This window comes from Herpailurus yagouaroundi, unplaced genomic scaffold, assembly GCF_014898765.1.
Source record: "Herpailurus yagouaroundi ecotype Mexico unplaced genomic scaffold, PumYag 198, whole genome shotgun sequence".
Classification (NCBI taxonomy): Eukaryota; Metazoa; Chordata; class Mammalia; order Carnivora; family Felidae; genus Herpailurus; species Herpailurus yagouaroundi.
The window spans coordinates 7,724,953-7,739,950 of NW_024412429.1; the positions used below are offsets into that span (position 1 = coordinate 7,724,953).

At 55.3% G+C, this 14,998-nt stretch overlaps 1 protein-coding gene across 6 annotated transcripts in view; it reads left to right on the top strand.

Annotated features, from left to right (window-relative positions):
- AGPAT4 (1-acylglycerol-3-phosphate O-acyltransferase 4) overlaps positions 1-13,806 on the top strand; it is a 125,612-nt gene extending 111,806 nt beyond the window's left edge. For 4 of the 6 annotated variants that reach the window (XM_040448710.1, XM_040448708.1, XM_040448712.1 and 1 more), the window contains 4 exons: positions 1,632-1,734; positions 4,227-4,302; positions 10,893-11,091; positions 13,546-13,803. In XM_040448710.1, coding sequence (XP_040304644.1) covers positions 1,632-1,734; positions 4,227-4,302; positions 10,893-11,091; positions 13,546-13,640 — 473 coding nt within the window. In that variant the 3' untranslated portion in view covers positions 13,641-13,803. Of the gene's footprint in view, positions 1-1,631; positions 1,735-4,226; positions 4,303-10,892; positions 11,092-13,545 lie in introns of all 6 variants that reach the window. The other 2 variants (XM_040448711.1, XM_040448709.1) reach the window with 2 other exon arrangements.
- The last annotated feature ends 1,192 nt before the right edge of the window (positions 13,807-14,998 follow it).

A 14,998-nucleotide genomic window follows, 5' to 3' on the forward strand; every position in this document is an offset into this window, starting at 1 on the left:
TCCAGTTTCCAGGTGGGGAAGTTGGGGCTTACGGAGAATTTAAGGAACTTATTCCAAATGGCTCCACTAGTCCACAGAGGCTGGGGCTCAAGGGCTTTGCAGGCAGATGGGTTTCCTGCTGGGCCGTTGTGTCCCTTCAAGACGCTTCTCTTGGGGTTACTCCTCTGGAAGCGAAGAGAACTGTGCAAGTCGTTAGTTTTTAGGCTGTCCTCTGGGGACCCCCTGGCGCTCCCCCGTCCTTAATTAACCAAAGCCACCCCACTTGTGTGTGGGAGCCAGTCTGAAGGAAGGAGGCTGAAGCCCGCTGAACTCCATGAGCCACACGAGCTCTTCTTGCTCCCAGGCCCGGTGACCCCACAGCCACACCCGGTGCGGCCCGAATGCCTGTTACCATCATGCCTCCACCAGCCTCACTGGCCCCTGGAGAGCCACACCTTTCCCCACCGGAATGACAGGATGGGGCAAAGGTCTGGGTTGCTGGGGGGTGGGGGGCCACCCCCCCGGGCACTCCTGCGAGCCAGCCCCAGAGCCCCTGTCTCCTCAGCAAAGACCAGCTCCAGCTGCCACAGCGCCCCACGCAGACCCCACTGGCGGGCAGGCAGCAGGTCGAAGCTAATGGACGGTGCTTTTCTGACCGGGTTTTGAATGCTGGTTCTTCATATTCCCAACTAGAACCAAGACATCCCGTCATCCTCCTGCCCGCTTTATGAAGAGTAGCCGTACACATGCCAGGATCTCGGTACCGTATCAGGCGCACAGTCTCCCCGGCACAGTGTGCCAAGCCCTGCGGACAGTGGTGACTTTCGCCAGCTCAGCAGGTGTGGGAGGAGGGCATCGTGGGTCCCATTCTCCAGGGGAGCTAGGCTCCGGGAGGCCGGGTGGCCTGTCCGAGAAAAGATCCCGCAGGCACCAGCCTGACTCCACAACTCCTGTTCCTTCTGCTGCCCGGTCCTGTCGTCCTGACGCCACAGGAATGGCATCTGTCTCCCCTCTGTATTTCCCTCTCCACGGCTGTTCCCTCGCTGTTCCCTCGGGCATTCTGCATCCCTCCCCGCCTCCCCCCAGTAAGCTGCAACAGTGAATTCTGACAGCAAGCTGCGGGGTTAACTCACCGCCTGGGAGACGCATTGAAACCACACATTCTTCTTTGTTTCTCTGTCATGTTTCAGCCGACTCTAGTTCAATTCCTTAAGAGGTTCCCCACATCCACTTCTAGCTTTGTAGCTATCTTATTTTTCTAGGGGAGAAACGCTGGTAAAATGGTTACACTGCCATCAACTTAAGACACGTCCTTAGCATGCGTTAGATTCGTTGACCTTATTATTGGTATTTGTCGAAATATGGGTCCTTGTTGTAGTACGTCTAGAAGGGACATCGCAGTATTGCTTTCAACTGATCTGACCTCAGTTATAACTCTGTTCTCAGCTACTAAGTTAGTGTGCTGTCTGATTACAGAAAGTGATGTGTGTTCAGTGAAGGCATTTGGATGATATAGAAAAGCATGAAGAGGAACCCAGTAATCCCACCATCCTGAGATACCCAGTTAGCAGATTTCAGTATTGTTTTCCAATGTGTGTATCTATGGGTTCACACGCTATATACTGCTTTGTATTTGTTTTATTTTTTTATAGTTTCAGCTGTATATGACTGTACACTCAATTTCAGAAATAATGAAAATCCAACACTGTTGGGGGTCCTAAACGGGAAGAAATATCATGCAGATTTATACGTCAGGTAAGTGGGTTCCATTTTCTTTCCAAAACAGAGAGCGCCCATCAAAGTAAATAAATCCCAAATGGCCGGCCAACCTCTTTCCGGAGAAATCTGTTTAATATTTTCTTGTCTGTAATCTGTACTGAAACGGACCCATTCACTACCCGTATTAGTATTAGAAACTCAAGACACAGGCCACTCATGGGAATAATCAGGGGAGGCCTCGCTTCTTCTCAGCTACTTTCTGATTCTCTCTGACCAGTTCATACTCATCACAGAGCTCAGGCTGGCCAGACGGAAGCCTAGTCATTTTATAGTCATTTTGAGATTGAGTATGAAGAGATGATTTCATTGACCCCTTTTCCTGGAGGATGTGTCTGCTGCACACAGATGTCCGCAGATAAGAGGGTGTGTAATTTATAAGGAGGTCTAGAAACAAATGGAGACCATTTTAGCAGTATCTTACTTATGTGTTAGATTCCAAGCTATTACGATTTTATTGAAAACACCTCACAAGATTTTAGACAAGCTAGTTCTCTTTGCCCATTTATCAGCTGACAGAATGGATCTCACCCTGGTCGTCTGCAATGTCGAGATTAATGGGAAACAGTTGAAAGACACTGCAGATGGTAAAACACAACGGTGCGCCCACATGAAACCCCATGTGACCAGGTTGAGGGATCACGCTGGTTTCTCAGGCAGTAGGTGGTCTGCCCAGAAGGCGAACCAAGGTGCTCAGACATGCCCACTGCTGGAGAGCTAGCCAAGTGTTCTATAGCATTCTGATTATTTTTTTAAAGACCTTACAGATGCTGAAGTCAACACAGGATGCAAATTCGGTGGCTGATCGTCACCACGAGGCTTCAAGAAAAAGCGCAAACCTTCCAGGACTGACAGCCTGGATTAAATAGCTTTCTAGCTGGAAATGACTTCGGCTCCCCCTTACAAAGAGGAGGGAGCATCATACTACTGTTTTCTAAGGCCACAGCCAACAGTCTGGCTTATCACTCAGTTTAAGGCAGACGAGGGTAGGAAACGCAACCTTCCCAAGGGAGGCCTCCTTCCAGAAGTAAAGGAGGCTTTGTCCCCAACTCTATCACCTAGCAGAAGCGCCACTCAGTGGCCAGCTGGGCCCCTGGTATTTGGGGAAACTTCGCCCACTATGCAAGATTATTGCACCTCTACTAGGCCACCTCTCGGGTAACTGCACCTCTCTGGAGCACATGTAGGGATGACGGTTGTAAATGCGATACCCAGCAGGCCCACAGAAGTTGGTACACCCTCACGGCCTCCGAGGAAGACCGTGCCACTCCTCGTGGTGCAGGGGCCCTCTCAAAATGAGAGAGGCTTTCTTGTGTTTTACCGCAATACAAAGTGTTCAAAAAGCAAGGTGGAGAATGTCAAATAAGTTACCGAAAAGAGCAAAATTGCCTTAAACTCCTACTATTCGAATAAATAGTATGCAGGCTTTCTAATCTTTTTCAAGAAACACATTGAGAGATCCGGTTTCCAAACCAGGGTGAGCGAGTAAGAGCGCAGGAGTAGGGTATTGGTGGGAGTATTTGTAGGGGCCTACTGGGTGATTTCTCACCCTGAACAATACTGCCTCTGTTACAAGACGAAATCGCACGTTCTCGTAACGGGCTATAGTGTGACGGGTAAGTTCTAAAGATGTATCTTCGTGCGAAGATAGTCCAAAGCCAGAGAGAGGACCCAGTCCACCCATGGCAGTCATGAGGGATGTAGAATTTTACATGGATAAAATCAGGTGTGAATAAATACGGCTGGGCATCACAAAAGCCAGCAACCTGGGAACACACAGAAATGTATGTACAATAGGAGACATGGTCCAGTGACTCCCCCTTGCTCACTGGGGCTGTTGGCAAGTGGCTGAGCCCCCAGCCCATACCAGCACCAGCCCAGAGCCACCCTGGGATCTCCTCCACCTCTGGTGAGCCAAGAGCCCCGGGGCCTGGCCAGGATCCCCTGTCTCTCCCATCCTGCAGGGAACAGGAGTTGCCCAACATACAGGTCCTTCTGTTTGTCGAAATCCTTACATCAGGATCCACCTCTAACCTGTCCAAGAGGTCAAAGGAATCATTTGATGGGAGACACTTCACCACCGTATTTAGTCATTACCTCGCTGGCAGAAGTATTAGCAGATTACCACCTACACATAGATTCTCTGCATATACATTGGATTCTAACATGTGGGAACCGAGGCAGTTCTGCCCTCTCTTGGAGAAGCAAACAGCCGGTCTTGGGAGCCTTTCCATGAGGTAGGGAGGGAGGACGGAGAGAGGCAGGTGTCTGAGTCCCTGAACCTGCCGTTGGCCACTCCTTCGTGGACTATGATTACAACTGGGCCTGTATCAATTGAATTGCGCTCCTCACAGCCACGTGATCAGGTTAGCTAAACAGAAGCCCAGAGAGGTGGAGCACTGTTACTCTGAAACCGTGGTGGGGGCATCTGGCGTCGGCCTCCCCGCTGCTAGCTGCTCTCTGCTTTGCAGGCGGATTCCTTTAGAAGAAGTCCCAGAAGACGAGGAGGAGTGTTCAGCCTGGCTCCACAAACTCTACCAGGAGAAGGTCAGTGCCGCGGGTGCTTCTGTGGGACCCAACGACCCCCGTTTCGAGTTGCGGCTGTGGGCGCGCCGTGGGGGCCTCTGGGAGCTGACGGTGGCGAGACCCCACTGCCTAGTTAGCAGCCGCCCTGGGGCTGACGCTCTGTTCAACAGTGGGGACAAGAATACAGCAAAATATGTGTCAAAGGGGCTTCACAGGAAGAATGATGGGTGTAGTGGACAGAAGAGGAAGTGACGGCCCCAACAGCCGGTGTCTGGAACTCGGGGGTGGAATGTTCTTTCAGTAACGCATACGATCCCGCTGGCTTCCAGACCTGCAGCGTGGCTGCCTGTGTGGTCTCAGAACCACCAGCATCGGCATTGCGAGGACCCACTTTGCTGGTCTGATCTGGTGCAGTGCCCCCCTGCCTCCTGTCTGTTCCAGCCCCTCAGCTCCCCCCGCGTCCCCGTCACCACCACACACACCGTCTTTGCTTCCTCTGGGCAGGACCTTACCTTCCGTTGGCTTCTCTCTTCAAAGACCTGCTCAGGGCAGAGGCAGGCTAATTATCACTGTCCCAACTGCCTGATCTTATGAAGGAGAAAAGGCTAGCTTCCACCTATGAGGAAGGCGTCCTTATGACCAAGCCTCACTGCCCATAAAGACTTATTTCTGATGCATCGTACGTTTTAAGGGCAAACCAGCTTATTACCTGGAATCGAGCTCAATAAGCAGGATACTGATTTCCTGTTGCCAAACTCCATAAATACAGACTGCCTGCCTTTTTAATGTGCTGTCTTCCCCCCCTGCCCCATCCCTCTAGAGATAATTGCCCAGAACTCTATGGGCTGTCCCCTACAGTGGGGTAGGAGTTTTAATCCTGCCTTTGCCAATGTGCTTTGGCCCCAAAGCCTTCCCAGTTACTACCATCAGATTAAGTAGAGGCTCCATTTTGGGGATCAAGATCCTCATACTGTCTTAGCTAGAAGTCGCTCCTGTGTTCCCAAGGAAGTGATTTTCCGATGGTGCCTTTAAAAGCGCATTCACGGAACTTGCTTCGTGTCTTTTCTGGACGAGTAATAGGGATGGGCATCCAGTTTCCTCTTACAAATAGTCAACAGTAAACACCTGTCACAGAGTGTGAGCCATGCATCTTCCTCAGCCTCAGAGATTTATGCAGCGGGTCTGAGGAGCCCTGGAAACGTGTATTTCTAGAAGGCCACCTCTGACACGCCCTTGGAAACGCACTGCAGATGCTTTTTAGCAAGATTCCCAGTTATCACGCTTCCGTGCTGCCACAGGCCCAGGCCCGACAGAAGCACACAAACAATACAAACTCTTTTCCTCTGGTTTCATGCACGAGGCAGCATTTTCCTTGTGCGGTTTTCTGGTTTAGTCATTTAGGCAGTATAAAAAAATGTCGCTATTAGCAAGAAGAAAAACGTGCTAAGCAAAGGCCTAAGAAATGAATCGCTTTGTAAAGAACCACACAAATCTAACAAGCGCAGGACCCAAAACTCACCAAAGCAAAGGAGGTTTTTCTCCTTCGGCCCTTTCTCTCCTGTGTTCGGGCGCGAGAGCCGCGGCCGTCGTGTGAACCGAGCCACTTGGGTGTTTGGTGGAGAGGCACCTTTCCTTCTTGCCGACCTCTCTCGGGAAGGTTTTCCCTAAACTACGTATGCATTAGAAATGATAGCGTTCAGTTTGGAGAGGATTCTTGAAACGATCATCTGGCTCCGAGCTCTTAGGCTAGTGATGAGGGTATTAAGGTCCAGGGAATGACATCATTTGTCCATCTTCGCAGCTCACTAATAAAGCCGGGTTCCCGAGGCCAAGTTCTTCCTCTCTATGGAGGGCTGTGTCTGCCGGTGAGCAGACCTTTGAGGCGGGCCTTCTCCCTGGAGGGAACACCGCTGGGCAGTAAGTGCAAGGGTCAGCGGTGCCTCCAAGACCAGATGTGACCGGATGGCAGGGAACGATGGCATCCTTTCATTTCTGTCAGCCCTGTTTCCTCAGGAGCCTAGCTGGGTCTGGGGCTTTCTTTACGTACCAGTAATCTCGGGGCCCCACCACGCTTGTCCGAGTGGGGCTCTGTTTTAATCGTCATCTTTCAGACGTATGGTGTTGAAAGACAATTCTGTTGACTTTGAGCTTGGGACTTTAAGGCAGTAATTCTCAGGCTTTTGATGTCACAGACAAGTGAAGTGGCTGTCAGTGTGGGACAGGGTGGTGGCAGCCACACAGGGATGTGCTGACACTTTCTTCTGCTCCAGCAGAGACACAAAAGGAAACCCACTAGGGACGCCTGGGTGGCTTAGTCGGTTAAGTGTCTGACTCTTGATTTTGGCTCAAGCCATGATCTCATGGTTTGTGGGTTTGAGCCCCGCGTCGGGCTCAGGGCCGATGGTGCAGACGGAGCCTGCTTGGGATTCTGTGTCTCCCCCTTCCCTCTCAAAATAGATGGATAGATAGATGATAGATAGATAGAAACCCATTAGCTACGACTGCCATTTTAACACCCTAAAATAGGAAGAGCATCATCTCTGAAGCCCGGGCCATCCTTTAAGTGGAACAAATTTGGCATTTCGGAAATGCACAATGTTGATCACTTGTCAGCCTTCAGGACTGCTGCCGGCTGCAGGGTGTGGGCTTTGAGAAACCAGGCACGCCCTCAGGTGACCTCTTTGGGGACAACAGCAGCTCCCAAATCACCTTCCCCGGAGCCATGATGGTTCCTCTGTCATGTGGCTTAAACAAATTCTAACTTTTCGTTTCTTTTAAAAAAATTTTTTTAATGTTTATTTAGTTTTGGAGGAGAGAGAGACAGAGTGTGAGTGGCGGGGGGGGGGCGGTGTTACGCAGAGAGAGAGGGAGACAGAATCTGAAGCAGGTTCCAGGCTCTGAGCGCTCAGCACAGAGCCCGACATGGGGCTCGAACCCAAAAACCACGAGATCGTGACCTGAGCCGAAGTCGGACGCTCAACCCACTGAGCCACCCAGGCACCCCGCTAACTTTGCATTTGTGACTTAAAGTACTCAGTTCCCTGGCGTGCAGTCTGAAGTCTGCTGCAGGGGTGAAGAATTAGTCCTTAATGGTGCCGGATGAAAAGTGGGTGAAGGAAAGGGGCATCCGAGCCGTCTCGTGGGCGTGCAGGGGCCGCAGGGGCCACAGGGGCCACGGTTGGCAGCTTCCCCGTGTGGGGTGCAGAAGCCAGCGGGAAATTCTTCACGCATAAGAACTGAGGGTTTTCCAAGCTGGCCAGGGCCTCTGCGCTTACACTGAGGGCATCGCTCCTTGGAAGGGCGGCAGGGTCTCTGGCCTGGCCCCGTGGTACCGTCCTTTGCCCACAGCACAATCCAGGCCAGAGTGCCGCCCCCATGTCAGGCTGATGCTGGGGAAGGCGTCCTCTGAAAATGTCCCTCCTGCCCAGACGTGCTTACTTTCTGCCTCTCGTTCTTTTCTCCTCTTCCCTTCCCTCCCTCCTTCCTCCCCCAGCACCACCGAAGACGTTTCAGTTTGCTGAGCCGAACGTTGGGAAAACCCAACCAGCCGGGCTGTTTCTGGCCGGCATGGCCTGTGGCGCCTGCCTCCCGGGGCTCTGGTTGTGTGCACACCGTGTGTGCTCAGGGGCTCTGCCCTGCGTCAGGAGGGCCTCCTCCTCCTTTACGCTTTTGGGCTGATGGCTCTTTCTGGAAACAGATCAACTCCCCTTTCACTAAACACATTTCCCAATTCCAGCCTCTCCTGGGCCACGTGATCCTAACACACGGAAACAAAAACTGGAAGCGTCATGAACCAAAGCCATCTCCCCGTAGGGCCGGACTTCATTGCAAAAGAAGGGACGTGACCAAGAGAGGCCGTAAATGCTGCTGGAGCTAACGTCTGGCCCCAGACGTGCTTCGGGCCTACCCTGCCGGGTCACAGAGTCACTGTGGCGCCCCCGGGGAGGCCAGCAAGGGTTACTGCAGCAGCCACGTCAGTGGGGACAGTGAAGGGTCTTAGTTTTCTGAACGAAACACAGACAAAGAAAACTCTGGGTTGAATTCGTTCTGACCCCCTAGAGAAAGCAGTGCTTTTTCCTCTTGCTAGAGGCACAAATAAATGTTGGCTTAGCCAGTGTCTTTCTGGCAAGAGATGGGGAAAGTGGCACCTGGCCCTCTGCAGAAATATCACAAGAGGAAAGTTATCATCAAGACTATTAAAGAGAAGAATTAAAAAAAAAAAAAAACAAACAATTCCACTTTTTAAAATGAGGGAGTTTTATGATATGTAAATGACACCTCAGTAAAGCTGTTTGGGGTTTTTTTTTAAGGCGCAAAGGTATCCCCTCCTGTCTTCGTCCAATCAGGCTTGTATGACAAAGTGACAGGGACCAGGTGGCTCGTACACAGCAGACCTTTGCCTCTTGCAGCTCAAGAGGCCAGGCCAGCACCCCCCGCCCTCCCCCTGCCCAGGCTGTTGTGTCCTCACGTGCTGGACGGAGTGCAGGGGCTCTCTGGGGCCCCTGTGCTAAGGGGGGGCCCCCAGTCATGAGGGCTGCATCCTCACGAAAGGCCCCGCCTCCTGAAACCACCGCCCTGGGGATCCGGTTTCCACATGCAGATTCTGGGGGGGGGGGCACAATCAGTCCGCAGCAAACCCCTTATCTGGTTATTGGGCTCCCGTGGCCCCAACCTGAGATGAGAAGCATCAGCCAAGTTAATGGCAGGGAGGGACCATGGGAGGCCTTGACGGAGTTAGGTGCCCTCTCTCTGGGCATCGGACATATCACCATCAGGTGGTCTGTTGTGGCCACAGGCTCTGTGTCACTTGGGCGTCGGGAGCACTCGGCACACAGGTCGGTTCTCCTAGAATTATCTGATTATTTGGCCCAAGCGCAGAGACGCAGGAGGAAAGTTTGGCCCCTGGGAAGGGGCCACGGTGCAGAGCGCCTGAATCCCCAGGGAAGGGGTCAGAGGCTCTCCTTCCAGAAAGGCCCGTTTGCGGACTCATTTTAATAATGACCCTGAGTGGTCAAAAAGCATATTCCTCAGTACCTCCTGACTGGGAAAAAAGAGAAGTGGGATGTATTTTAGAGATTTCTATCTCAAGCTGTTGAAGGGAACAGTTTGGTACCTAAGGTGTAAGTCGCAGGCATATGGAGGCTTGTTTTCCAGGACCCTCGCCTCCTTAGACAACAGGGACATTACTGGGCTGAGACACGGGGCTCGCGGGACCCAGAGATGGGTTTGGGGCAGCATGCGTGTTGTCAGCCCCCGGGGTGTTGTTAGGAGATGTTAATTTGTTGCCGATATTCAGAAATGGGGAAACTGCCCACGGCTACCGGCCCTCATCCTCACACGGTGCCGCGAAGTGCCGATCGGTGTCCTGGTGCCCGTCCCTCCTGGCAGCACACTCCTCGGGGCCGCCTCCTGGTCCCGCTGCGGCACTCACTCCCACCTGGGGGCTCCGGGGAGCAGCTGGGCGAGCTCGCTGCGCAGGGCCGGCTTTGGGGCTCCCTGTGCTTTGCCGTGCCCCCACCGAGACCCGTGATGGCCCGCTGACACACACACTGGACCACTGGACCACCGGCCGTCCCCTCACCCACGGTCTGTGACCCACGGTCGGTGGCGGTGCAGAAGCAGGCGATCCTTCCTCTGATTCAGCACCCGGTCAGTAGCAGGCCGGCGGCTCACACGCCGTTCCTCCCTTCGTCACATCCCGTGGGCATCTCATCATCTCACGCCGTCCCTAGAAGGGAGGGTACGTGCGTGAAGGCACTGGGAGACCACAGTCACGGAGCCTTGGTTACGACGTTGTTGGAACTGCTCTATTTTGTTACTGCTGTTTGTCTCTTACGCACAAGGACTACACACAGGAAGGACGCGGCATATGTAGGGCTCGGCAGGTGCAGGCGTCCATGGTGGGTGGGGTTGGAGCCCGCAGAGAAGGGGCGGGGGAGGAACTCCTGCATTTAGTCTCGGGTCGGGCACCAGATGAGAATCTACTGAAATGTCAGGACAGGAGGCTGCTGGCCATCTGGCTGTGTTGACAGCCACTGCACACGGCTGCTGGATCCTGAGAAAGGAAGGAGGCACAGAGAGCATTGCCACTGGAGGCCGGCCTGGGCTGGGCACCGAGCCCTCCCCTGCCCGGCCTCCTCCGTGAGCACCTCGCCTCCCGCGAGCAGCCCCCACAGCCTTTCATGGTCGTGTGGCCTGGGTGCCCGGGCCAGACAATCAGGACAGTGCAGCGGTGTCATGGGTCAGGTGCAAGAGGGTGAGCTCCTGGTCTTCCTGAGCCCCGGGGTTCTGGTCCGTTTTGCGGGCATCCACTGAGGGCCAGGATCAGTGTGTCGCCTCAGTTCGCTCCCTACTGGCCCGTCCTGGGCGGCAGAACTGCCCGTCTTGCAGACCGGGAGTCTGGGCCTCAGAGGCCGGTCACCTGGCCAGAGGCGGGGGGGGGGGGGGGGGGGGCGGGCCCCCCCCCCCCCCCCCGCCCCGGGGGGGGGGCGCGGCCGCCCCGGGGGGGGGGGGGCACGAGCCGCCCCCAGAAGCGGAGCCTTGGGAAGGGCCCGCATCAGCCCGGGGTCGCGCGTGAGGGAAGTGCTTCAGGGTCGCCTCTCTGTTCCCAGGATGCCTTCCAGGAGGAGTACTACAGGACGGGCACCTTCCCAGAGACCCCCATGGTGCCCCCCCGGCGGCCCTGGACGCTCATCAACTGGCTCTTCTGGGCCTCCCTGCTGCTCTACCCTTTCTTCCGGTTCCTCACCAACATGATCAGCAGTGGGTCTTCCCTGACCCTGGCCAGCTTTGTCCTCGTCTTCTTTGTGGGTAAGTAAAGACGAGAGGCCCGGAAGTAGGGACCACCCCACCCGCGCCACCTCCAGGAGCGTCTGATGGGGAGACAGGTGGAGGCAGGAGTGGGGGTCACCTCCACACGGGTGCCGTACGGCCTCTGGAGTGAGGGCGCAGGCTGCAGGTGCACAGGGAGGAGCGGACCGCGGGGCCCGTGTCCACACACACCTGGGACCCCAGGCCTGGGGGAATCTTTCCCCGTGTCCCGGCGAGGCAGGAGATCCGGTCACGGGATCTCTGCGGACAGCACCGCTCAACTGTAGTCGTTTCTGCCTTCTCCCCAGGAAAACCCTTTTCCTGGGGCCCAACAGAAACCGACAAAGGCTCTTGGCCACTCGAAGCAGGTCCAGGCCCTTCAGGGACGTGCGCGTGCTTCTTGAACTTGGTTGCCACGCGCACCGACACCTGAGAGAGGGGTTTGGTGACAGCGTTTTCATTGAGCCGTACTGGCTTCACGGACAGCAGTCTCGGACTGCTGTGGTTTCTTCGCGCCAAGGTTCCCTGCGGTCAGGTGCCCCTGGGGCCAGAGGGAGACGTGGCAGGATCCCCCGGGAGCCAGGCCTCCCGAAGCAGCCCGGTCACCCCGAGTCTGGGAGGAAAAGCATCCTCTCTCGGGACTGGAAAGCGTGGGCAGAGGGCAGCCTGCTTCCCTGTGACGGAGCAGACACGTGTGCCGCGATCCGGGGGCAGGCGCAGTTACTCCCGTGAAACATGCAGGCGCCGAACGAACACGCCAGGCGCCAACAGTATAAAAGTGTGTCAAATTGAAAGCGTCTTGGGACAAAATCGCCCCGTGAGCCTTCTTCCTGGAGATGATCATCGCTAACAGTTTGGCTCACGTTCCTCCGGACGCGCGCACACGTGCGTATGTAAATTCACACAGATGGACTTCCCCTGCACTTGTCACAGCACACGAGACCTCTCTCATCCTTTTGGGTCAAACCAACCAATTCTAGACTGTTCGCAACAGGCCAAACTGGCTGTTATTCCCCAAACAGACCTTACTCTGGTCTTTTTAAAAATTAAAAGGTCTATTTTCATGTTGCAAATTAAAATAACGCCTGCTCTCTGTAGAAAAAAGGGGGTGTAAGAGAAACCCCATTTCCGATGATTTAAGTCCCCCTCCCCCACAGGCCAGAGGGCCCCCTGCCGCCTGCTGGCCAGGTGACAGGCAGCTCCTGTGGTCAGGGTCTCCAGAGGGAGGAGGGAGGGGGCAGAGACCCGTGCCTTCGGGAGAACCTGGCTCCTTGGTGATGAAGGTGTGTGGTGAGAGCCAAAAACGGGCTGAACTCTCTCCCCGAGGAGATGGGGTCCCCAGGAGCTCTGGAGGAGCAGACTGCCCTGTGCCCCCTGCCCCTACGCCTCATCAGCTGCGAGCCCCAGCCTCCCTGCACTCTGTCTTGGATTGCCGTGTGTCTTGTTCCCCTTTTACGGCCTTTGGGCAATGGGGCTGATGTTTTATGCACCTCTTTACTCTCTACGCTCTCATCACAGCCACCGCACGGTGGTTCGGCCACTGGGACGGGTCCTCCTTAGAACTGGCCCAGGCTGAAGCCCGGCTGGTTTGTAACTGGCCCGTGGGATACACGGGCCCCATCGGGCCGGGCTGTGCTCAGGCACGCCAGTCAGCTCCTCCACGGGTGCCTGACCGATGGATGGTTCACTGGCCACGCTGCTCGCGCTTTTAAACACGTGCGTCACGGAGATTTCAGCTGTCACCCATTTATCCATTCTGAAACGTGTGCGACACAGTCTGCCGGGCCTGGGGTGTTTGGTGCTGGGCTCATCAGGGTGATTAAGACGAGCTCCCTGCCCTGAGCGAGCTCACCGAGTCTGCCCTCTCGGAGGGAGTAGCTTTAACTACAGCATCTGAACTTGGCCTTGTTTCCCAGCTTCCTGGTGGCTCAGCTGGGTTCTCACGAGGGTCCCTCCCGTTCTCTGGGCCAAACCTCACTTGGAGAAAAGGCTTTCTGCAGACTTTCCTTGTTCTCTGCTCTATAGTTATACCAACAGCAGTGCCGGGCACCGAACAGATACTTGAGCCCTAGCAATCTCCAGGCTCCTGGGGGGGCTATCAGGCTTCGCTGAGGGGCCTTAGTAAGCACCTGCCCTGCATTCGCGAGGGAATCCTCTCTGCCTCGGGGGCCCCACGGGAAGCAGAGGAATTCCATAAGCCTCTGCGTATAGTGGAGCATGGCTCACGCAGTTCGAAGGGTCGAAGGAGCATAAAACCCCCCAGCAGAACAGCCTTGCTCTGTTTTAGTGTCACTTAGTCTATCCTGACGCTCGTGCTCAAGGGTAACCGTGCAGCAGGAGGACGCAACGGGCCCAGGTTAGCCCCTCAGCTCATGCTGCAGCCTTGCAGATGGCTTTCCCGTCGGCATCTCCCTCAAAGGTTCCTCCTAAGTCCCTGCCTTCCCATCTCCGCAGCCTCCATGGGAGTCCGATGGATGATTGGGGTGACAGAAATCGACAAGGGCTCTGCCTACGGCAACATCGACAGCAAGCAGAAACGGAACGACTGACCCCGGACACATCAGCACCCAGAGGGGACCTTGGGGACTGGTGGACGCTGTCATCCTTAGTGGGACCCAGGGACGAAGCGGGGTGAGCCCCTGCTGGGAAGCCAGGGAGTCTGGTCTCGATGCCAGATGGGGAGGAAGATGTTCTTAAATCTTTTTTCCCCCATCACGCTTTAGTGGGTTTTGGTTTTCTTTTCGTGTGTGTGTGTGTGAGTGTAAGAGAAAGAACACATATGAGTAAGAATGGTGTGCGGTTGAGTGTAAGCCTTATTTTGTGATCATTCGGGGGGGAATCTGAGGCACAGGGGGAGGGCAGGGATGGGGAACGGAGGGGTTCCCCTTCATTCTTTGGTGCTGAGTTTTCTGTACTGGATCGCGAGAGAGTGAAAGGCGCTTTAGGTAAGATGACTAAATTATGCCTCCAAAAAAAACAAACCAATTAAAGTGTTTGGCTCTCTGTGGTACGTGTTTACACAGGCCGCCGTGCGCTTCCACCCAGCTCCCTGCCGTGGCCCTGGTGTCCAGGTGGCAGTGACCCCGCAGCACTGCCGGGAGGGACAGGCGGGACTCCGCACGCCAGGGGCAGCCGGAAGGGGCCCTCCCGGCAGGAGGCGCAGGGGCAGGAGCCCGGAGCGCGTGCTCAAGGGGTGTGGCGGTGCCGGGGGCGGGCTGAGCGCGGCTGTCGGACACAGCGCCAGGCCCAGTGAGGTCCGGTTTTCGGAGTCTCCCTGGCCCAAGCCTTGAAGATGTGGCCGGTTCCCTGAGGAAACCGAATGGAAAAATCGTAAGCATTGCGGTCTGCAGTGATTTGAGAAATGACTTTACGTCCACTGCCCACCTCAGTAGCCGGTAGAAACGGGGTCCCTCAAACGAGGACAGGCTCCTTTGGTGCAAACACCATGCAGGGGCCACGGGACTCCTCTGAGCAGGGTCAGGCTGGAGCAGACACGGGGTACAAGCACCCCCTGGGCTTCTACGTCTTTCCCAGAAGCCCAGACTCACACCACAAACGAGGGCTGCTCCTGGGCATGGAAGGTGTTCTTGGGAGTGACGGGCACACGCAGGGCTTCTGCAAGCCGCCTCCAGGCCCCACAGGCTAACGCAAAACACGAAAGAGAGGCAGTGACGCTTCTGGTGGAGAACACGTAGGTACCGGCCACTGTGTCCTCTCGGGTCAAGACGCGACGGCACTTGGACCGACGGTATTTCCAAGCGCAAAGAGTTAAGCGGGAGAAGCCTTTCTGTGCTCAGCGACACGCTGCTCAGGACAGAGGTCTATTCTGTGCTCCCAGAAGAAGCTGGGCAAATAGTACTGAAAGGCGTCATCTCTACAGAAGCTCTCTCTGCTCGAGGGACAGTAA